We start from the raw sequence: 26,108 nt of genomic DNA on the forward strand, positions 1-26,108 counted from the left end.
ATGGTTGAGGTATCAAAATACCATCGAAGTTAAAATTGTTGGTGCGATTAACACTTAAGCACCAATTAAAGCAGTTAGGTGTACGGAATGCTTAAAAAGTAAAAAGTACCATGAAATATAATTTCATTACAATACTAAAATATAGGGTGTTTCATTTAAGAAAACTCAGAAAATACTCATTCCGAGTTTCGACCCACCCTGTATACTAAAATTAAAAATTTAGCTACACTAATAATTGTTAACAATAGTAGATTATATTAAAAATCATTTGAACATAAACAGAGTTTATTATGTCAAACTACTACAATCCTACAGTGTGTGAAGTTTGCTACGAAATTAATAAGAAAACGTAATTATCTTTTAACCTACCCTGTATAATGTTATAAAACCTATATTTTAAGAAAGAAGAAATCGACAAGAATCCAAAAATGTAAAAATATACAGGGTATCTCATTAAAAAAACGAAGTTATAAGCAACTTCCGGTAAAACCGGATGTATCAAATTGATGAAAATATTTTCATTAAATAGATCATTCTTCAAAACCCTCTTATTCCAATTTTCATAATTCAGCTGCCTTTAGTTCTCGAGATATTTCTAATAGGCCCTTTATCTGCCTCACCCTATATTATATGTCTTAAATGTTTGGAAAAATGATTTCTGTTTCTCTTTATTGAAAATATTTTACTGCATAATCGTATTTAAGTACACAAAATGTTATAGATCATCAGTGACGATGAAAACAATAAATAACATTTAAATACTGCTCATTTTAATTATTGTAATGTTTTAGTAAAATTTATTAAATAAGTAAAAGTAAGTAAAGTAATTAGTTAATTTTATAAAATTAAGTAAAATAATTTAGTTAAATTTCAAACAACTAAATAAAAGGTTTACTGCTTACCCTTCCATTATCAAAATCTCTGCCTACACCAATTGTTAATCTTGCCTTTGCTTTCATTGCATCACCCAGAGGTATTTTAGCTCTTTTTGCTTCTGAATGTGATTTGTAGCAAAATTCCAATAATGCTACCGCCATAGCTATAAAGAGACCAGCTATCAAAATGTAGAATATCCCAGCGACATTGCTCAATGACAACTCATTGCGAGAGGTATCCTGAAATAATAAAAAAAGGGATAAGAAAATATTATCAAATTAAATAACTTGAATTAAGAGCAAAAGCAGATTATTTTTTTGTCCACCAGATTGTACTAATAAGTACATATCTGACGAAAATCCAAACTTTTCTTAAATGTATGTAATTCTATTAGGTGACTAATAACTTTTTCTACGACCGTTTAATAATATGCTCATTATTCACTATTTTTGAATAGATAATAATACCCATTACTTTACACGTAAGTAATAGTTTATTACTCATGGGTTGAAGTTACTCACGCGTCATTACCCACGGGCTGAAGTTAGGTTCAAGTGTGAATGCCACTTATAATAAATGAAGTTACTTAAACTTGTTTATTTTATACAATAAATATTTTAATTTGTATCGATAATAATTAACTTCGAAAATAATTTTTAACTGTAACAATGATCCAGTATATTTTTTTACTTTTATACCTTGTTTATTATGAATTTTGACGTTTATCATTTTCAATGACAGTGAAATTAGCGTATTTGCTGTGTTTATTGGAATTTATTTATAAATTATATTGTGTTTTGTGTTTATTTTATAAAGTTATCGTGTGTTAAATATATTATAACATATTATATATGTATAGCTTTATTATTTTATTATATTATACAGGGTTTTTCATTAAGAATTGTCCATATCGTAACTGGAGAATCCTTAGCACAAAATACGAAGATTTAACCCAAAACACTTAAATAAAATATTCTTCCCTTACCGAGATGCCGAGTGTTTTATTACAAATATTCTAAAAGGATTTGAGCCCATTGTTTCAACACCTTTCAATATTTTTTGTTCAAACTTGACAAACAGTTTACACGTGTTAGGATACTTTAACTAGTGTTAAAAGATAGTTTTCCGCTGTTACCAGAGCCGTGCTGTAGGGATATATACTTAATTTTTGCCACCTTTTCCCCTCACAATCTACTTCACTGTCGTAATAATCATTTCAGCATGTTTTTTGATTCCTTGTTACTTTCTACATAAATATCATCCTTTTGTCCCATTGCGATAGAGTAAGTAGTTTTCAAGTTATTTGCGTTTAAATATAATGGATTACATGAGACTATGTATTTTAAACTACATACATTCAATAAGATTATGTGTTTAAAATACATAATCCTATTGAATCCATTACATTTAAACGCAGGTTTGAAAACTACATACTCTATCGCATTGAAACAAAAGGATGATGTTTACGTGTAAAGTAACGAAAAATAAAAAAAAAACATGCTGAAATGCTTATTACGACAGTGGCGTAAATTGTAAGGGGGGGAAAGTGGCGAAAATGAAGTATATTTCCCTAGAGCATGCCTCTGGTAACAGCGGAAAACTATCTTTTAACACTATTTAAAGTATCCTAGCATGTGTAAACTGTGCGTCAAGTTTGAACAGAAAATATTAAAATGTGCTTTAACATTGGGCTAAAATCATTTTAGAACATTTGTAATAAAACACTCTGTGTCTCGGTAAGGAAGAATATTTTATTCAAGTGTTTTGAGTTAAATCTTCGTATTTTGTGCTAAGTCTTCTCCAGTTACGATATGGATAATTCTTAATAAAACACCCTGTATAGTTAATTAATGTACCGGGTGTCACAATAAGAATGGCGCTCGGCCATATCTCAGGAACCGCTTATAGTACAGGTTTGAAAAAAAAATTTTTTTGACAAAAGTTGCCTCGGGAAAAGCCTGGAAATTATTTTAATAATTGTAAGTCTACCGCTAGAGAGCGTAATTGAATATCAAAAATTAAAAAATCGAAATTTTACAAAATTCGCCTAATGAAAGGGCACTGGAAATCCGATTATCGTATTCTTCATAAAATTCTGCGCATATTTTATTTCACAAATTTAAGTCTACCTGTGCAAATAAGAGATGGGGGTGAGTGGGAACCTTGTTATGAAAAAATCGCTGTAAGTGCGGTTCTGCTTAATCGATTTTTGCAAACTTGGTCTTGTTGAAAACAGCTCTTTTTCGTCAATGTAATAGTTATAATTTCGAAACAGCCTATTACGTAATATGCCGGCTAAGAGGCGCTATTTATTTTCTTTTTAGAAATCTAGTTTTCTTTTGAAAATATTAAATACAAGTATGTATTTTTTTCCTGTATTACAAAATTAGACCAAATTGGCAACAGAATACCGAAAACCTCATGTCTATACCTTTTTTCTATCTCGAGATATCTTAAGAAACGTGTAAATTTTAAACATAACTGTTGCTGTCATATAAGTGGAAATATATAGAAGCAAGTAGTGTGCTATGGAAAAAACAAAGCAACATTTTCCAGATGTCACCGTATATAATAAATCAAAACAAAATATGAAACACTCTACTACTGGGGTGACGTCTTTGGGGATATTTCATTGCATATATTCTAGCCGCAACAGTTGTATTTCTTATGCATTCAAAGAATATGGCTATCATGTTAAATGCTTCTTAGTTTGTAAGAATCATCCTGAATTTCACAAATTTCCTGAACAAATTTTTATATTTTACTGATTTGACACATAATTTGACACATGATGATATTTTGAAGTTAATACTTCTAATATCTCTATTTTTTTCCATAGCACACTTGACTATTTGTTTCCACTTTGACTTCCTTAACTTAGTTTACCGGTGACAATAACAGTTATGTATTTATCTTAGTTGGGAATAGGGTAATTGATATTAAAATATAATGAAATAAAAATTAAAAATTTGTGTAGAAAATCTGACGTTTTTAGATTTTCTACGATTCATCGAGAGAAAAGCAAATGCGCGGAGGCAAAAATTCATAAAAATTTACATATTAACGCTATTTTTTGGTATTATTTTAAGTATTAAAATTAGTGTAATATTTAAATAAAAATAAAATTAAACTGTTTCAAATATATTTATTTCGTTAAAATCATAATAATAGAAGTATAACTTCTTACTCGCGTACAAAGTACACACACTCTTTTTTTGTTATGTTTTATAGTGTTATTTGTCTTATTGTTGTTTTGATTCATTATATACTGAGACATCTGGACAATGTTTCTTTGTTTTTTTCCATAGCACACTACGTGCTTCTATATATTTCCACTTATATGACAGCAACAGTTATGTTTAAAATTTACATGTTTCTTAAGATATCTCGAGATAGGAAAAAGGTATCGACATGTGGTTTTCGGTATTCTGTTGCTAATTTGGTCTAATTTTGCAATATAGGAAAAAAATACATACTTGTATTTAATATTTTCCAAAGAAAACTAGATTTCTAAAAAAAAATAGCACTTTCTAGCCGGAACATTACGTAATATGCTGTTTCTAAATTATAACTACTACATTGATGAAAAAGAGCTGTTTTCAACAAGACCAAGTTTGTAAAAATCGATTAAGCAGAACCGGACTTACAGCGATTTTTTCATAACAAGGTTCCCACTCGCCCCACCTCTTATTTGCACAGGTAGACTTAAACTTGTGAAATAAAATATGCACATAATTGTATGAAGAATACGATAATCGGATTTCCAGTGCCCTTTCATTAGGCAAATTTTGTAAAATTTCGATTTTTTAATTTTTGATATTCAATTACGCCCTCTAGCGGTGGACCTACAATTATGAAAATAATTTCCAGGCTTTTCTCGGGGCAACTTTTGTTATAATTTTTTTTCCCCAAAGCTGTAGTATAAACGGTTTCTGAGATATGGCCGAGAGCCATTCTTATTGGGACACCCGGTACATTATAATCTTATAAAATACGGCCACCGATAATAGCCAATTTCTATTTATTAGGTATATTTATTATTGACAGTAGGTAAAAATTTGTGCTTATAATTTTTCGGAACCGAATATAACTTGAACTGACTATTTCTTGCAGTATTTTTTACAATACATAAGACAGCTCACACTGAAAAGTAATCTGGATTAAGTAAGTAAGTACATAAGACAGCATTCGCTAATAGTAGGCAACCAATTATTCAGCTGTGTACTACTGGTACCTAAACAAAATTTATTTTTGTAAATGATAATTTTAATCTCGAGTAGTTGATAATTATATATTTTTACTAATTAAAATAAAAAGTTCGTAGAAAAAGTATAGTATCCTACTCGCATGTAATGGCTATTACTCACTCTAATGAATTATACTCACTCTAAATAATCTAATGACTCGCCTAGGTACGGCTCGTGTCGCAAACTTCCTCATCGTGAGTAATAGCATTACATGCTCGTTGAATAATATAATATGTATATACGTTAGTTGAAAAAATTTTGTGTTTCGACAGATACTTTATATTTTTTATGAATATTCCATTGATTCTATTGTAATATATGAGCAAAGCTATTTTGTTAAGTGCTTTAGTTAGTTTGATCTTCAGGTTTAATTTTCGGGAACTTCAAAGTACCATCTGAGTAGCATCTGAAGAACAGTCTTTATTTTTTAGGTCAGTGTATACTATACAGGGTGATTGATTAGTGAGGTAAAGCTCAATAGACCCGCTATAGTAATAGATAGCAATAAAAGGTAATGACAACAATTGTAGCCAACTTTGAGCTTCACATTACAAAATTAGTTAGAATGTTACAGGGTGTCCGATAACACAGTGGCAGGCCAAACTAATGTTTGTTTTTAATGGAACACCCTATATTTTATTTTATATTTGAAATTATGTTAACTTCTCCATTACAAAAATATAAAGGTTTTTTTATGTTATACAGGGTGTTTACAAAGTTATAACCAATTTTATATGAAAATCGTAACAAGTTCAATTCCCTGTATAAATAAAAATGAGCACAACAGCAATGGTTTAATAATGCCATATATTTTTATTTATTGTCAAAATTTTCAAAAATTATTGACATTGCTAATTTTCTTTATATCAAATACAGGGTGAGTCAAAACACAAGTACATAATTTTCTCAGTAATTTTAAATAGAACATCCTGTATTTTATAGCACTATTGCAAAACACCATTACCGTACTTTAATTTTTATATAACATTCCGTATGTCCAAATTCATTAGTTTTCGAAATATTTTCATTTTTCAGAGCACATTATTTCCGGTGTCTAAATTTTTCCAAATTTTGAGTAAGCCATGACTGAATTGACAATTGACGATTACTGATTATTAATCTGGTAATCAATGTTACAATGTAGCAAATAAAGAAATAGAAATAATTCATTAGTAATAAATTTTACAAAAAAACCCCAACCACAACATGCAACATTTTTGAAAAAATGAAAAACGAGTTTTCTATGTAAATGTAACAAATAAAGAAACAAAAATAATTTATTAGTAATAAATTTTACAAAAAAACACTTAAACACAAAATACAACATTTTCCGGAGACAATTAAACACTACTTTTTTATGTAAATGTAACAATGTAACAAATAAAGGACAAAAAATAATTTATCAGTAATACATTTTGCAAAAAAAATGTTTGAAAAAATTAAAAGCTACTATTAATAAAATATTTTTAATATTTAATTACATAAGATGTTCAAAATTACCTCCCAACACATTTATATACGCCTAAAAACGATCATTGAATGAGCAACATACACTAAGAAGCATTTGTAAATTAACACATTGAAATACACTTATAGTATTATATTTTTCATCTCATCCCTTGTTGATGGAGGTTTTTTATAAACTTCATTATTAACGTTATCCCAAAAAAATCAGTCCAGTTTATTAAATTCTAGTGACCTGGGTGGCCACGCTACTGGTCCATTGAATAAATGAAAATATCTCGAAAGCTAATAAATTTAGACATAGGGAATGTTATCTAAAAATTAAAATACGGTAATGGAACTTATCAATAGTCATATAAAATACAGGGTGTTCCATTTCAAATTTCTGAGAAAATAATGTACTGTGTTTGTATTGTATTTTGTACTGTATTGTACCTGTATTTGATATAAAGAAAATTAGCTATATCAATCATTTTTGAAAATTTTGACAATACGTAACAAAATATGCCATCAATAAACCATTGCTGTTGTGCTTATTTTTATTTATACAGGATGTTGAACTTGTTACGATTTTCATATAAAATTGGTTATAAATTTGTAAATACCCTGTATAACATAACAAACCTTTATATTTTTGTGATGGAGAAGTTAATAGGATTTCGAATATAAAATAAAATATAGGGTATGTCATTAAAAAAAAAACAAAATTTTGGTCTGCCGCTGTGTTATCGAACACCCTGTAACATTCTAACTAATTTTGTAATATGAAGCTCAAAGTTTGCTGCAATTTTTGTTATTAACTTTTATTGCTATATATTACTATAGCGGATCTATTAAGCTTTACCCCACTAATCAATCACCCTGTATGTATAAATCCACCTGTTACTCCAATTTTTTGTGCAATAGTCTAATATAAGAATAAAAAATAATCCAAAAAATAATAAATCCAGGGATAAAACACTGGTCAGGGTAAAATCCCTTAAAATATATATAATTATCACATTTAATGTGTTCTAAATAATGGCTTAACACATTAAATGTGATAATTATACAGTATGGTGCAAATGAAAGGAGTAAATCCGATATTTCGTGTACCGGCGACATTAAGAAAAAATACCGAAATAGGTCGATTTTTATTTTTAAATTTTGATATTTTAGCATATATATCACACAAGCGACGTCATCTATCTGGGCGTGATGACGTAATCGATGATTTTTATAAATAATAATAGGGGTAGTGTGCTAGCTCATTTAAAAGGTTATTCAATTCTATATTCAGTATTGTAAACATTAACATATTTATTTATACATGGTGTCCAAAACAATTTTTTAAATTAAATTAATTGACAAAAACAGAAGAATGTATGTAATTTATTTAATTCAAAAAACTTTTTACTCTTATCATAAAACAGAAAAAAAATGTTTGTTCGATAAATGAACGTTGATTTTCGCTTAAATTCAATGTTCAAGCCAGCTCCCGCTAGGCACCTGCTTTTTGGAAGTTTGAACATTTCATTTAAGCGAAAAGCAATGTTTATTTTTAAATAAACATTTTTTCCTATTTTTTGATATTAGTAAATGTATTTTGAATTAAAAAAATTACATACATTCTTCTTTTTCTGTCAATTAATTTATTTTAAAAAAATTGTTTTGGACACCCTGTATAAAAAATGATGTTAATGTTTATATTACTGAATAGAGAATTGAGCACCCTTTTAAATGAGCTAGCACACGACCCGTATTCTCATTTTAAAAAAATCATTGATTACGTCATCACGCCCAGATGGATGACGTCACTTGTGTGGTATATATTCTAAAATATCATAATTTAAAAATAAAAATCGACCTGTTTCAGGATTTTTTCGTAAAGTGGCTGGTTTACGAAATAACGAATTTATTCCTTTCATTTGCACCATACTGTATACATTTTAAGGGTTTTTACCCTGATCAGTGGTTGATCCCTGGGTCAATTTTAAATTTGTAATGTGTTTGTTCAATGATTTCTCTTCATTTGAGGTATTTGTAATTATGAGGCGTTTTACTTTAACTATGAGAAGTTTTTCACCTTTATATATTTTTTATGAATAAGATTCTTAAACTTAGTCTTTTTATAGGACAGCTCTGATGATGGCATTTTAAAATGCTGAAAGTACTTAGTTGCATTATAATAAATTTCTTTACACACTATTAGTTTTTTTGAAAACATACACCAGTTCCCGTTTTGATTTATATAGAAGTGTGTACAAGGTATACAATACAGCCTTTTTCTATAGTCATAATAAACGATCTTCGAAATAAAACCCACACAGCTCTAATATTTTACCTTCCAGACCCTGAAAACCTAAAATTTATTACTAATGACTATTTTATTAAAATAAGTAAAACTATTACATCGACTATTTTGCCACAACAAGATACCATTTCCTATCTCCCTAATTCAAGAAAGGTCTCGAATTCATTCTTTATAAGACCAGTTCATAAATCTGAACTGATTCAAACAATCAATAGAATCACAAGCAAATCTTTCTGTAGTACTAATGGTCTATCGATAAAAGTTTTCTTAAATCTCCCAGAAATGTCTTGGACGTCCTCATCTCACTAATTAATGATTCTTTTGAGAAAGGTAAATTTCGAGAGTGCCCAAAGAGAGCCATCATTATTCCTCTTCGTACGGGTGGTGAAAAATCTAATACCTGCAATTATAGACCTATTGCATTACTACCGGTACTCTCCAAAATTATTGAGAGACTCAAAAAAGCCCGCCTTATGACATTTCTCGTGGAAAACAACATTTTATCACAAAATAATTTCGGCTTTTTAAATAATAAATGTACCACTGATGACATGTTTTCTCTACTGCATGAGGTTTATCAAGCACTGAACAATAATCTTCACACTGCCACCGTTTTTGTGACTACGCCAAGGCTTTTGACTGTGTAAATCACGACATTTTGATAAAAAAGATCTAAAGTTCTACGGAATTCAAGGTATTTTTTTTTGAATTGGTTCCTTATCTTACTCGGATAATATAAAACAACTGGCTATAGCAAATGACACAGACTCTAGTCTCAAAAATATTGTATGTGGTGTAACTCAAGGTTCAGTATTGAGTATTGTACTTTTCCTTATCTTATCGTGATATTAATGACACATTAGTTTAAAAATCGATGGAAAAATCTTTCTTTTTGATGATGATACCAGTATCACTTGGAGCAACTCAAATGTTGCAATTCTTTATGCTACTATATCTTCCGACCTACTTACAATAACAACCTGGCTCGACTCTAATTTACCCTCGTTTAACGTAGATAAAACAGTAGCATTATCTTATAAAGGAGCTCTCCAACCATTACCTCTTAATAACAGCCAGATCAGTACCGTTGATTCTGTATAATTTCTTGGTATTTTTTTAGACAGCAACCTTAAATGGTCCCTTCATATCGATTTGTTAAGGAACAAACTATTTTCAGCTTGCTACGGTATCAGATCTGTTTCGAAAGAACTCAATTTAGCATCTTCCAAAATAACATATTTTTCTTTGTTTGAGTCGCATCTTCGATATGGTCTTGATTTTTGGGGTTCTGGTATAGCTGCCCAATCCGATGTTATTTTCAAATTACAAAAAATAGCAATACTAGATCCGTTTGGCCTCAGAAGGACAACACATTGCAGAAGCTACTTCAAAGATCACGGGATTTTAACACTTCCTTCTTTATATATTTTAGAAACTGCTTAATTCGTAAACATCTACATGTCATTCTAGCAAGATTTAATCATGACTATTCCACCAGAAATTCTACCTTTGACGTCTATTTACCGATCCCGTCCTGTGAGTTAGTAAAGAAATATATATCATATTCCGCAAAAAAACTGTACAATGATCTCCCTCTACTAAAAAATTTCTTTATCAATAACTAAGAAATTACAGTAGGTTCCCCTTTAATTTGTATAAGTATAAACCATTCTCATCAGCGGTAAAAAACTGTAAAACCTTGGAATTTTGAGAATAAACACCGATTTTAATGAAAATTTAGATTTAAGCTCGCTTAACTCTGTTCTACAAAATCTATCCTATGCCGAACCGGGCTTTTGCCCTGGGGGTGAAAACAACCCCATCTAGGAGATGAAAATTTTTTAATCAAAATAACTATGGAAATCGATAGAGTGACCAATTCTGAGTAAATTTTGCTCTATAAATTTTTTCCGCAAAATTGATACTTTCCAAGTTATTAGCGATTGAAACTACATAATTATTTTATGTATTTTTCATTGAAAAACTCGTTTTATAAAGGTTTTTCGTGAATAACTTAAAAAAATTTAATTTTATAGAAAAAATCGTTAAAACCAAAATTGTGGATAATAAAAAAATAAAGAAACTTGCGTCGAAATGACCTACGTAAACCCAATAACGACTGAGTACTTCGAAATTGAGGACTTTAAATCTCAAATAACTCGAATTTGGCGCAATTTTTTGGGAAAACTTAAGAGACATATTTTAAATCTCATTAAACAGCCTTTTAAACGAGGTTTACAATTTTTTTTTTTCATAAGAAGTGACTAACTTATGACGAAAATAAAGTCGCTCTCTGCTTTTTTATTTTTGAAATATAACAATTAAACCTTGTCAATACAATCCTAATAGAAATAAATACCTTATCACTTAAAACTAACTTTATTTAGATATACATAACTGATACGATCCATGTGATTTGGCCGGTTTGGAATGTTTAGTTTAGAAAAAATAATTGATTAAATCGAAAATGACATTTTTATAATTAAAAAACAAGTGCATTTATCTTAAATAAACCTTAAAGTATTCATGATAAAAAATCAAACAAGTCAAAATTTTCAGTAAACGAAATCCTATAATTACTATTTGAAACATTTTTTCATATTATGAATACTTTTAGATTTATTTAAGGAAAATGCACTTTTTTTTTTAATTATAAAAATGTAATGTTATATTTAATCAACTATTTTTTCTAAACTAAGCATTCCAAATCGGTCAAATTGCATGAATCGTACCAATTATACCTAGATAAAGTTAAAACAACATAAAATCCTTTATAAAAGGTATATTTATTAAAATCCCTATACAGGGCTACATCAAAGACCAGAACTAGTTTTCAATCGGTTGACAGATCATCATCAGTGTTTGCTTGAATCTAATATGCTAACCACCAAAGTAAAAAATATTTGGGTAAAAACCCTTTACAATTAATCTATCATAGGAACATAGAAACAAGATGTGAATTTAAACATGGATGTTTGAAATATCTAATGTTTCATGCTCTAGGTACCATTGAGCTCGAATTTGACTTGTTCACATCATGACTGTATGGCAGCAAGTGTCGCATGTTAGATTCAAGCAAACACTGATGATGATCGGTCAACCGATTGAAAACTAGTTCTGTTCTGTGATGTAGCCCTGTATAGGAATTTTAATAAATATACTTCTTATAAAGGATTTTATGGTTTTTTGTAATAAATGGTATACAGCCAACTACAGGAAAAAATTTTTTTTTCTTGTGGATTTTTAAATAAAGTTAATTTCAAGTGGGAAGCTATTAATTTCTATTATCATTGTAATGACGAGCATTTAATTTTTACATTAAAAAAAGCAGAGAGCGACTGTATTTTCGTCATAAGTCAGTCATTTATTATTAAAAAGCTTTAATTAAAGACTATTTGAAAGGTTTTTAATGAACTGTAAAATATGTCTTTTAAGTTTTCCAAAAAAATTGCACCACATTCGAGTTATTTGAGATTAAAAGTTCTCCATTTCGAGGTTCTTCGAAAATATCCATGTTTCAAGACCAATAACTCAGTTGTTGCTGGGAGTATATAGGTCTCAATGACTAAATATATTTATTCTTTTATTAGCTACAATTTTGTTCTCAGTGATTTTTTCTATAAATTTAAAAATTTTCAGTTTATTCAAACGGTTATAAAACGTGAGTTTTTTCAATCGCTAATAACTTTGGAAGTATCAACTTTGCAAAAAAACTTACACAATAAAATTTACTCAGAATTGGTCAATCTATCGACTTCCATTGTTATTTTGATTGAAAGAATTTTCATCCCTAGTTGGGGTTGTTTTCACCGCCAGGGCAAAAGCGCGGGGGCGCGCCAGGTTTTCTCAACACGACTCTACCTTATCGTCAGAGTCTACGAGAAGTGTACGGTAAATTGAAGCCCTAATTACAAAAAAAGAAATATGTATGTCTTTGTACTCACTTTATAACGCTCAAAAAATTACGGGATCTGGATTTCAATGCATATTTTTTTTTATAATTCTCGTAACAAATTTACGCGTGAAGTTATTCGTATTTTTGACAGTTGAGAAAACGTGGGCGACCCAAAAGCGCGGTTCGGCGTTTGGTAGATTTTAACAAAGGTTATAATTACTACCTAAATCCAAATTAGTCCATATGGTGAGACCGCTCCCGTCTGAAAAACATTTCTAATTCGGTTTCTCTGCGGATTCATATTCAAAAATGTCTTTAAACAAATCTGAAGGGTGCCGGACGGAATTTTTGGGCAGAAATTGTTTTAACATTTTTTTTAAACAAATACATAAGATCACCTTTTATTGCTCCAAAAAATATATTTTTAGGTTTTTGGGTCATTCTAAACAAGAAAGGTATCTTGTGATTTTTCTCAAAAATTGACAGTTTTCGAGTTATAGACGAGTTAAAATCAAAAAAATGCGAAAATGCGCATTTTTGAGGCTTAAAAACTCATATTTAAATTTGTATTTTTAAGGGTGGCAATAACCTGGATTAAAGCCTAAACATTCCTTTTCAAAATTCCGAAGAGTGATCGGGTCTACCTTCAATTTAGACCCTAGTTTTTTAATTGTTAATTATGCGTGTCCATCCGGTTTTTTTGCCGGTGCGGCGCGCACTATTTTCAAAAATCTCCTATTTTCCCCCGAAAAATATTTTTCTAGATTCTTTGGAACATTATAAATAAAATAAATTTCTTGCCATTTTTCTAAAAACATAGTTTTAAAGTTATAAGCGATTTAAAATCCGAAAAATGATAAAAAAACACATTTTCGCATTTTAAATCGCTTATACCTTTAAAACTAGTAACTCTTGAGAAAAATGTCAAGAAACTTATTTTATTTATAATGTCCCAAATAATCTAGAAAAAATATTTTTCGGGGAAAAATAGGAGATTTTTGAAATAGAGCGCGCCGCGCCGGCCAAAAAATCGGATGGACGTGCATAATTAACAATTAAAAAACTACGGTCTAAATTGAAGTAAGACCTGATCACTCTTCGGAATCTCGAAAAGGAATGTTTAGACTTTAATTCAAGTTTTTGGTACCCTTAAAAATACTAACATAAATATGAGTTTTTAAGCCTCGAAAATGCGTATTTTCGCATTTTTTAGATTTTAAATCGCCTATAACTCGAAAACTGTCAATTTTTGAGAAAAATCACAAGATACACTTCTTGTTTATAATGAACCAAAAAACCTAAAAATATATTTTTTGGAGCAATAAAAGGTGATCTTATGTATTTGTTTAAAAAAATTGTTTAAACAGGGACATTTTTGAATATAAATCCGCATAGAAACCGAATTAGAAATGTTTTTCAGACGGGAGCGGTTATACCACATGGACTAAATGTTCAAGGAAATCGACCTTGGTTCTCAAAATTCCACGAGAAAATGGGTGTTGATTGGACCAATAGTATATTTTATCCATACATATTTGGGTGTCATATTGAGCAGCTAACTTTTAAACTTATTAGTTACTATAGTAGACTATGCAATTTGCAATTTATTTAAATTTTGCAATTGATTTTTTTTGTTTTAGTTTATTGTTTGTTCATTAAATTGTGTTTTTTTGGCGAAAAACAAGGAGAAATTTTGTGTTTTTTGTAATGTCAGTCTTCTTCCATATTTTGTGAGTTTGGCTGTTGCCAATTTGGCCATTGTGATGCGTCGGATATCGCCTTCACATCTTTATCTTCCTCTGTTATTAACCCGGCATTGGTCGCTAGGTTGATTTGTACGCGAGTGGTCGCAAATGAGATTTTCTCTCACATATCCAAGTTTTGCCTTCTTTACAAAATAGAGGTTTTAAAACAGATTTTAAATTTTTTTTAATTAAATAATAATAAGAGCATAATAATATAACATAAAATACATAATAATATAATAAGGTATAAAAAAATCATCGGAATTGGCTAATAATATTAATCAACCTACCGATCCTCATAATTTACGGCAACGCACTTTACACAAGTATAACAAGAATGTTGTGGACCAATTGGTTGATGACAAGGATTACACTTTTTTTACTTTTCTATTTTTGCGGCGAGGGCAAAATAAAAAACTGAATATTCGATGGTTCAGGTTGCGATGAGTTCGGTAATGTTATTTTGGCAATTCTTGCAATATAATTCCGAAGGCTTAAAGTTAAGTTTGAAATTGTCGAACAATTTATAAGATGAGTCAAGGCAGGATACGAAGCAATAAATGGGAGATTAGGCTTTGGAACTACAAATGAAGCTGGAAATGATATTCTTGAATTAGCAACAGCACTAGATATGGCGATTGTTAACACATTCTTTAAAAAGAGAGAAACTCGTCTTATTACGTACAAAAGTGGACAACATCAATCCCAAATAGACTATTTCATAATAAGGAAAGAAGACATACGTGAATGCAAGGACTGCAAGGTAATAGCTAGTGAGACAGTGAGCCAACAACATAAGCTGCTTCTTCTGGACATTGAAGTAAAAACGGAAGCTAAACCAAAATTTCGGAGAGGACCACAAAAAATCAAGTGGTGGTTGCTAAAAGATGAGAAGGAAGGTCTATTCACGGAAAGGATAGTAGGCAAAATATGTTGGAACATGAAAGGAAGCCCTAACACAATTTGGAGAAAAATGGCCAGTAGTATTAGAGAGACTGCTATTGAAATACTTAGGAAAACGTCAGGAAAAAAGTTTGAGGACAAAGAGACTTGTTGGTGGTCAAACGAGGTACAAGGGAAATAAAAGAAAAAGAAAAAATTATACAAAATTGGCAAGAAACCAGATCCGACACAGATCTTCACAACTATATGGTGGTGAAAAAGGAAGCGAAAGTAGCAGTAGCAAAAGCCAAAGCAGAAACGTATTCAAACCTATACGATCAACTTGATACTAGGGAAGGCGAAACGAAGATATAAAATAGCCAAACAGAGAGCAAAGAAAGCAAAAGATTTTAATTAGATTAGATGTATCCGAGATTAAAATAATAAAATACTATTTAACGAAAAGGATGTCAAAAAGAGATGGAAAAAGTACTTTGACAGCTTATTAAATGAAGAATTTGACAGACAGCCTGTAGAGTCAACGGAGACAGTAGCAGGAATGGTCACCAAAATAACAACGAGAAAGTGGCTCAAGTGCTTCAAAAAATAAAGAAAGGAAAAGCGGTAGGACCAGAAGATATTCCTGGGGAAGTATGGAAAGCATTGGGAGAGACAGGAACAAGGTAGCTAGCAGGTATATTTGATAGAATAATTATGGAAGTTGGACAAATGCCAGACGAATGGAGAAGCAGTATACTAGTACCTGTCTACAAAAACAAGGGAGATATACAACAATGTACAAACTACAGGGCTATAAAACTGCTTAGCCACACCATGACAATATGGGAAAGAGTAATTGATAGACGGAAAGGTGAAGATACCGAAATATCCGAAAATCAATTTGGTTTTGTACAGGGCAGATCAACAACAGATGCAATTTTCATTATTAGGCAGTTGATGGAAAAATACAGGAGTAAAGAAACAAACACTCATTATGGTATTCATTGGTCTTGAGAAAGCATATGATAGAGTTCCTCGAGAGATTCTGTGGTGGGCACTCAATAAGAAAGGAGTCCCTGGTGAATATGTAACGATTGTGAGGGATATGTATGAGGGAGTAACGACTAGTGTTAGAACAGGTGTGGGAGAGACTGATAAATTTCAAGTGAAAGTAAGATTGCACCAAGGCTCGGTGCATAGTCCGTATTTATTCTCATTAATTTTGGACCAGATAACAGCGAAACTACAGGGTAACATTCCATGGTGCTTAATGTATGCTGATGATGTCGTGTTAGTAGGAAATAGTGAAAGAGACTTAGAACAAAACTGGAACAGTGGAGACAAGCTCTGGAGGAAAAAGGTTTAAAACTTAGTAGGACAAAGACAAAGTATTTGCAACGTTCATTTAAAGATGGTGTTACTACAAATAAAATGGTAACTTTGGATGGTGAACTGATTGTAAAAAGCAATAGTATTACATCTTGTAATACTATATACTATGTAAAATACTGTATACAGTGAAAAAAAAGAGGAACAACGAATGCATGTGGCGGAAATGAGAATGCTTAGATGGATGAGTGGAGTGACAAAAAAGGATAAAATTAAAGATGAGTATATTAGGGGAAGTCTAGGTGTGGCACCAATTGATGTTAAAATGAGAGAGCATAGGTTGAGATGGTTTGGTCATGTTCAACGTCGAGACGCTAATCACCCAATACGACAAGTTGCTGAAGTGCAGATTCCTGGAAGGAGTAGGAGAAGAAGACCAAAGAAGACGTGGGGGGAGACGATTAGTTAGGACATGTTGTTAAAGGGGATTAATATTGATATGACCCAATATAGAATTGTATGGATAAATGCAATTAGGGAAGCCGAACCCGCATAGGGATAAGGCAAAGAGAATGATGGTGAACAATTTATAAGATGAGATTTCATCAACGATAAAGCCAATTCTTTTGAAAATACACGACACTCTTCTGTTTTACTATTATTATCTTTATATAAAATATGACTGTTGATGGCGCTAATATTTAACATTTAAAAATATTTTCAATACAAATTTCATACTTGTACTAGTTCCTTTACTCTTCTCTTGTGCTTCCTGACATAGGGCAAGTTTTAAAATCCTCTTTTCACGATTAATACTTCAAATACAAAATAAAATTAATTTTTATACACAGTTGGTGACGCCGGTGTGGTCGCGTGATGATAGATTATCTCACTTGAAGCGTACTGACTCAACAATCGGCTGATACTAAGTAAACTGAGTCACTGTTACTATCTGAGTGGACGATAGATTATCGAGGGAGGATAGTTAGGAGATAGAAGGAACTACAGCGCGTATAATTTCCCAGAAAAAAGGTTGTCTGCAGTTTTCTGAAACCGTGACAGAAAATCTGCCGAGACACTGCCGAGTTAATAAGGGGCCTAAGTAATTAAATTATGTGTCCGCTTAGTAACCTACCATGTTTCTTTTATCCCTCATTGGTTGTTTCTGATTCTACCGATGATAATTACTTTGGATTTCTGTATATTTATTTTCAAACCATATTTCGTACTCACAGTGCCTAGATTATGCATAATTGGTTCCAGTTCTTCTGGTGAAGAAGACAATATTACAGTATTATCAGCATAACGTAGATTCTTCATTTTTCTTTTCCTGTAGTTGATCCACCTTGCCATTCCTCAAAAACTTGACACACAATGTGTTCACTGTGATACGGAATACAGGATATCGGTATTAAAAAGAATGGGGGATATTATATATCCTTGTGGGACTCCAGATTTTAATTTGAAATTTTTTGAAACCACATTATGAATTCTTACATTAGCGATATTATTTGTATGCAGTTCTTATAATAAATGGGTTAGATGTTCTTGCGAACCCACATCTCCAAGCATGTGCCACATTTTATCCCATTTTTAGGTTGTGGAAGACCTTCGAGTAGTCAACAAAGCACAAATAGCTCATCCGGAAGAAAAGTGACATAACTCAAAAAATGCATAACTCGAGTTATTTTGTTAAATTGACATCAAAAATCCTAAACTTTCATCAGGAAAAATGTCACATATATGTCATTATTCCTTTGGTGTTAAAATGAATACTTTTATTTCGGAACAATGACACTTTTCAGTTATGCTCTGATATTCGACGTGAACTTATCACAATATTTTATTTATCACAAAAACTGTTGTATTTCGAGAAGTGTCCTACGTATTGTGCGTTAATTTTAAAAAAAGTGACCAATATTTTAAAAGAAAAGTGACATAAGTAAAATTTTTTCCCTTTTTTCTTTGTCAAATCAGACATCATAATTTTTTAGTTTTGCCTCTTAATATTCTGGGCTAATTAGCAAAATACAAGGAAAAGTTATTTACCAGCAATTTTATTGCTGGAATCGAATCTTATGATTGTATATAGTAATAATATAAGTATGCAAAGTCCGCAGATAGCGTGCTACTTTTTTATAAACAAAATGGCTCCCGAAAATCGTGTTTTTTGAATTTTTGTTCTATAACTCCAAATATTTTAACTTTACACCAAGAACACCCAAATAAAAATTCAAATTAATTAAATTCTGCATCGAGTCGTGTTTTTCCCGATTTATTTCCGAAAACTTTCTCTGGAAAATGCGGGTTTTTCCAACAAAATCTTTAATTTTCAACTAAAATTTTAGATAAGTAATTGTTTATCAGTAATTAAATAATTTGGTAATATAAAAGATCTTTTCGTATAGAATTCCAGAAGCCGATAGAAATTGATTAAACAGTTTAGCGACAATTGAATTGTTAATTAAAAATTTACGGTCACTATAGTAACCATAATAATTATGATACATAAAAATAATTATGATTTTTGTATAAATAGATACTCTACCTATCTAGTGTACTTTAAAGAATTGAAATTGGACTAGTTAGGTGGCCTCAGGAATATTTTAAAAATATATACAATTGTTTGGCTTATAAATAAATAGAATATCTCGGGAAACATTAAATTAAATTAAATCATGAAAACGGTGTTGGAAAAAAAGCGGCAGGATGCTTCTTTTAAAAGAAGAAACGTTTAATTCTGATTAGTGCCTCCTGAGATACAACTGGTCAAATTTGACCGGTATTTACGGCAAAGATATAAACAATAGGATCATAATGTTCTAACCATCAACCTTTTATTTTTATCCTCTTTCTCCACACCTTCCACATCCTCTTCTCTGAAAATCAATAAAGTTAAGACAAAAATAATGGTGGTCGACAGATTCGACACTATTCAACTGACTAACATGTTCTAGGACTACCAGATAGTAAACACCTTTGTGTATCTCGGGTTTAGTATAACTAATGATGGTAACTGTGAAGCAGAAGTTCGAAGACGTATTGGTATGGCAAAAAATGCGATAAGTCGCCTAACTAAAGTTTGGAAAGACAGATTTATCTCTAGAAATATCCAGATGAGACTGGTGAATGCCCTTGTATTCTTAATATTTCTATACGGAGCAGAGACTTGGACTCTTCGCGCATGCGAGCGCCAAAAAATTGATGCTTTTGAGATGTAGTGCTGGAGAAGAATGCTGCGCATACCTATGACTGCTCATAGGACAAACCTTTCCATTCTAAACCAACTCAATATTAAAAAAAGACTGTCCCACAATATGTCTGCAATTCTTTGGTCACGTGGACAGTTTGGAGAGATTAATTGTTTCTGGAAACGTTCCGGGGAGAAGATCAAGAGGACGATCACCAACTAGATGGTCTGACCAAATAAAGCATTCAGCTGGAAACTCATTCTGCGAAGCTCTTAGAGCAGCTGAAGATAGAGACTAATGGAGAAACATTGTTAGGAATATTGGAAGAAATCACGATCCTCAGTAATGGGAAAACGACAAGAGAGAGAGAGAGAGAGAGAGAGAGAGAGAGAGAGAGAGAGAGAGAGAGAGAGAGAGAGAGAGAGAGAGAGAGAGAGTTCTCCACACCAATTTTGATATCTTTAAAATACTCATAATATAATATAATATTATAATAGAAACTATCGATATTACGAGTGAAAATTGCCAAAAATAGCAAAATTCCAATCAAAAATTAGGTTGGAGAAAATGTTATCAAAAGTTCAAAATTGGTAGGTATACGTTAAAAAAATGCATTTTCTCGGCTTTCCATGGAGCAATTTTCTTCATTCTTTTTTTGTTCAAAAGTAACTCGAGTACAGCCATCTAACTAACGTATTATCAAATGTCAAACTAGCTTTTATTTTGTTGTAATAGATTAATTTATTTATAAGGAAAGAAAACTACATATTTTTTCCAGTGGTAGACTTTTTTTAGATAAACTTACTACAAGTGTACCTTTAAACGTTAAAAACACAAATATTCTCATTTGAAAGTTGTATAATTATTTTAACAATCTTTATTTAAGCAAATTAAAAAAAATTTGTTAAAATAAATAAATTAATTTATTATAACAAAACAAAAGCAACTTTGACATTTAGTAATGCGTTAGTTAGATGGCTCTACTCGAGTTACTTGAAAACAAAAAAGAACGAAGAAAATTGCTCTTGAAAATTGAAGAAAATTTTGAACTTTGAGATTACATTTTCTCCAATCTAATTTTTGATTGGAATTTTGCTATTTTTGGTAATTTTCACTCGTAATATCGATAGTTTTTATTATAATAATATATGTTATGGGTATTTTAAAGATATGAAAATTGAAGTGGAGAAAGAGAACCGAAATAAAAAGGTGATGGTTTCGAAAATTACGATCCAATTGTTTATATCTTTGCGGTAAATGCTTATCAATTTTAACCGGTAGTATCTCAGGAACCACTTATCAAAACTAAACGTTTTTTCTTTTAAAGGAAGCGCTCTGCCGCTTTTTTTTCCAAAGCAGTTTTTATAATTTAATTTAATTTATTATTTCCCGAGATATTTTATTTGTTTATAAGCCAAAAAATTGTTTGTAATTTTAAAATATTCCTGAGGCTGCTTTAATAGTCCAATTTCAATTCTGTAAAGTACATTAGATAGGTAAAATGTCTTTTTATAGGAAAATCATAGTTATTCTTATGTATCATAATTATTGTGGTTATTATAGCGACTGTAAATTTTTAATTAACAATTCAATTGCTGCTAAACTGTTCATTCAGTTTTCATCGGCTTCTGGAATTATAATCTATACGAAAAGAGCTTTTATGTTACCAAGTTATCTAATTATTGATAAACAATTATTTATCTAAAATTTTAGTTGAACATTAAAGATTTTGTTGGAAATCCCGCATTTTCCGGGGAAAATTTTCGTCGAATTAAATCGGGAAAAACACGTCTTCATGCAGAATTTAATTACGGTGAATTTTTACTAGGGTGTTTTTGGTGTAAAGTTAAAACATTTGGAGTTATAGAGCAAAAATTGAAAAAAACACGATTTTCGGGCGCCATTTTGTTTATAAAAAAAAGTAGCACACTATCTGCGGAATTTGCATACCTATATTATTAATAGATTATACAGTCATAATATTCGATTCCAGCGATAAAATTGCTGGTAAATAACTTTTCCCAAAAATGGCCTATTCTCCAATAATCTGCCCAGACTGTAAACCATTAGACACATTCACTTATCAATATTCTTCGTTTTTAATTTATAAATTTAACAGTTACCATTTAAAACTTACAATAATTAATTTAAGATATAAAAAAGTTGCTTATTTTTACGTAAAGAATCAAAATTCTCCCCATTTCCAAACCAAACCACCCCCATCAAAAGGTAAAACCCCACCTCCGTGTGTGGTCGTGCTTGGTGTCATTCGATAGATTTTTAAAAAATATTGAACATGTATTTTTCAGTATTTCGTTGTGATGTTCATTTTGCGAAATAGCGCGGGGTTCCTAGTTAAAATTTTAAATTTACCCACACACCATTCCGTTGGGGGTCGTGTTTGGTACCATTCGATAGATTTCTGAAAAATATTGAACACGAACTAATGCTCATTTCGAGAAATATTCGCTTTTTGTAAAGCTTTGTAATTCGCCCGTTTCCTTACGCCCGCCCCGCAGAAATGGTCAGGTTTTTTAAATATAGGTAGGGTAAACTGGTCCATAGTGGGACCCGGTCCATAGTGGGAATTTCACTGACCTGACTATTTTATCGACGCGGTAGATCTATATTTAAGTGTGTATGCTATCATAACAAAACCGCCTCCGAATCTCCTGTTAGTTTTTCAATTGGTACTGTGCGTTTCGATATTTTGGAAATTCAGGTGAGTGATCAGCTAAACTTTTTTATTTCCATGTTCAGATTTTTTCGAATAATTTGTCGAAATGTATCCATTTTAACTTGATTTTGCTATAGATATCTAAAACATACATAACCTCAATATCGTATAATTCTGTGTAATCCTATGTAGCTCTACCTCTTCGATGCAATTTTTGGCCATTTGTATTTTGATGCGCCATGGTCCATAGTGGAAAAAAAACGGTCCATACTGGGATATGGTATCATAATGCGGTATATGCTGAAATATACTAAAAAATGCTAAACATTTTGATTATTTTCAGTATTGAATATACCGAGATATCCAAGATCCCAACTGTCAGCAATTTTCGAAAAAAGCCGAGAGCATCATGAAGTATATGCAAGGTCTATGCATCCTGCAGTAGAAGATGTTGTAGAAAATCAAATGACATTGATGAGTGCATCCAAAAGCATGCTGTAAGCAAGTCAGCTCTATAGCGGAAAGTGAAGAAGTTCAAATGAGCTAATGAAGGTAATGAAGAAAACAAAATTGATTTTGGATACGGACGAACCCATGGTTTCAAACTAATATTTACAAGTAGAGAGGAACAGCTATTGTGCGACTATATAATTCAGACTTGTGAAATGTGCTACGGCTTAACATTAATACATACTCGTGAATTGGCTTATAAGTATGCCATTACTAATAATAAAACGGTGCCTCGGGCTTGGCATGAGAAGAAACGAGCTGGAGTCGAATGGATGAATAATTATAGGAAACGACACCCTATGTTATCGCTTCGAAAACCAGAAGCAACTAGACTTGGAAGGACCACCAGCTTCAACAAGCATAGTGTGGCTACATTTTTCACAAACTTGAGAAGTGTGATAACGAAATATAATATCCAGTCGAACCAAATATACAATTGTGATGAGACTGGTGTCACCAATGTGCATAAAGCCGGGAAGGTACTTGCTAACATTAAACAAAAACAAGTTTTAAAAACTCCGCCTGGAGTGGTGATGCTGGGTGAATCGAGTAGCTCAGAAGTCACCATCACTGCCGGTCCCAAGCCCGGGTAAAGGAGGAGGGTTGAAGAGCAAGGCTAGCGACCTACCCTTCGTAAATAAAAGCAATGCTCAAAGAACTGGAACAGTAGTCTCGGATACTGGATGGAATAACGATGACGACCTAGCGAGAAAACGGAAAAAACGAATGTGGAAAAAAACCTGAAGAGAAATATTCTACGATTCGCATGCTGGAACACTACATCGTGGAACGCTAAAGACCAAGAAATTATATTAGAAGTAGAAAAGCACAAAATAGACATATGTACAGTCTCAGAGACAAAGAAAAAGGGTAAAGGTAACACAGTATATAGAAATCATATATTCTTCTACTGCGGAGTAGACAAGGACATCAGAGCACAAGCAGGTGTTGGCATATTAGTAAACAGAAAATTTGAAAATAACATCGAAGAGGTTAATTACACCAACCAGCATATAATGGATATTTCAATGAAGTTAGCTAATGAAAAAATCCATATTTTTAGCATTTATGCACCAGATGCAAACAAACCAAAGAACGAGAGAGACGAATTTTTCGAAAAACTTTAAGAGACCCTAGATAGATTGCTACAAACAGAAAAAATATTAAGACTAAGTTTTCACTCTAATGGCATATAAAACAACATAATGCTATTCTACATCCCACCAGAATGAAAACAATGGGAACCTTCTCTGGTTACACCTCCGAGGCTTCTACAATTTGCAAGCCATACGGATGCTGAGACTAAGGAAGATGAGGGAATTCTACAATTTGCAATTCACGTCCCATCTGCTCAGCGCGGTAAAGTTCCAACGAGAATGGTTCCCTTCATATTCCACACAGAGTAAATGTAAATCAAAAATGAATAACCCTTTTCAATTTCGTTGCAAAACGAAAATACAGGCGAACCATATTCTAGTCCAATCAGAGAGTGCTGCAAGCACCTCTACCGGTTTCGAAACTTATTAGTCTCTCATCAGGAGGCACATATGCTGCTCTCCCTGATCCAACCAAAACAAACCCCAGCGTGCAGTCGCGGATTGCAACGAACGAAATGGCATAGATGCCATGGCGGCAACTGCTACAAAAAGACTAAGTTTTCACTCTAATGGCATATAAAACAACATAATGCTATTCTACATCCCACCAGAATGAAAACAATGGGAACCTTCTCTGGTTACACCTCCGAGGCTTCTACAATTTGCAAGCCATACGGATGCTGAGACTAAGGAAGATGAGGGAATTCTACAATTTGCAATTCACGTCCCATCTGCTCAGCGCGGTAAAGTTCCAACGAGAATGGTTCCCTTCATATGTAGAATTCCCTCATCTTCCTTAGTCTCAGCATCCGTATGGCTTGCAAATTGTAGAAGCCTCGGAGGTGTAACCAGAGAAGGTTCCCATTGTTTTCATTCTGGTGGGATGTAGAATAGCATTATGTTGTTTTATATGCCATTAGAGTGAAAACTTAGTCTTTTTGTAGCAGTTGCCGCTAGGGCATCTATGCCATTTCGTTCGTTGCAATCCGGGACTGCACGCTGGGGTTTGTTTTGGTTGGATCAGGGAGAGCAGCATATGTGCCTCCTGATGAGAGACTAATAAGTTTCGAAACCGGTAGAGGTGCTTGCAGCACTCTCTGATTGGACTAGAATATGGTTCGCCTGTATTTTCGTTTTGCAACGAAATTGAAAATGGTTATTCATTTTTTTTCATTTTAGAAAAAATATTCTTGTTAGGAGATTTCAACTCAAGAATAGGAAATACACCTATCCAAGGAATAATGCACAAGTTCAACGAAGCACCAACAAATGATAACGGAGATTCACTAATAGAGATATGTGCACACAACGAGTTGCGTATCAACAATACATACTTTGACCACAAAGAACAACATAAATATACATTCACTAACACAAGGGGCCACAGATCGATGATTGACTATGTGATAACCAAGAGAAAAGTTCACCCACGGGAAGTACTTGACGTACGCACAATGACGTCTGCGAATGTGGGAACGCAACACGTAATGGTTATATGTAAGTACCGTCACGCGTACATAATAGAGAGAAAGAAACCACCTAACTACATCACCAAGTTCAACATAGAATCCCTACAAGACAAAAGTACTAAGGATCTCTACCAAAAAAGACTTGAGGAAAAGATCAATCTTAGCCCTATTGAAGTCACAGACAATATAAACGAAGCATGGGAAAAATAAAAAATCATATAACTAGTAGTGCAAAAGAAGCCATTGAAGAAAGAACAATTGACTTAAACGGCGGCAGAAACCAAAAACCATGGTTCACACAGGAAGTCAAAGATTTAGCAAAAGAGAAGAAAGATGCATACGTAAGATATATTAACAATAGGACCTCAGAAGAGTATCAAAGGTATAAATCAGAAAGAAGTAGAACAACTAACAGAATCAAAGATCTAAAACA

General features: G+C 32.0%; 1 protein-coding gene across 1 annotated transcript in view; it reads right to left on the reverse strand.

Annotated features, from left to right (window-relative positions):
* Nucleotides 1–878: 878 nt before the first annotated feature.
* LOC114336885 (glutamate receptor 1) overlaps nt 879–26,108 on the reverse strand; it is a 726,710-nt gene continuing 701,480 nt past the window's right edge. Inside the window, exon 14 of the mRNA XM_050656939.1 lies at nt 879–1,115. Within this exon, the coding sequence (XP_050512896.1) occupies nt 879–1,115 (237 nt within the window). The remainder of the gene's footprint in view (nt 1,116–26,108) is intronic.

Source organism: Diabrotica virgifera, chromosome 7, assembly GCF_917563875.1.
Source record: "Diabrotica virgifera virgifera chromosome 7, PGI_DIABVI_V3a".
Lineage (NCBI taxonomy): Eukaryota > Metazoa > Arthropoda > Insecta > Coleoptera > Chrysomelidae > Diabrotica > Diabrotica virgifera.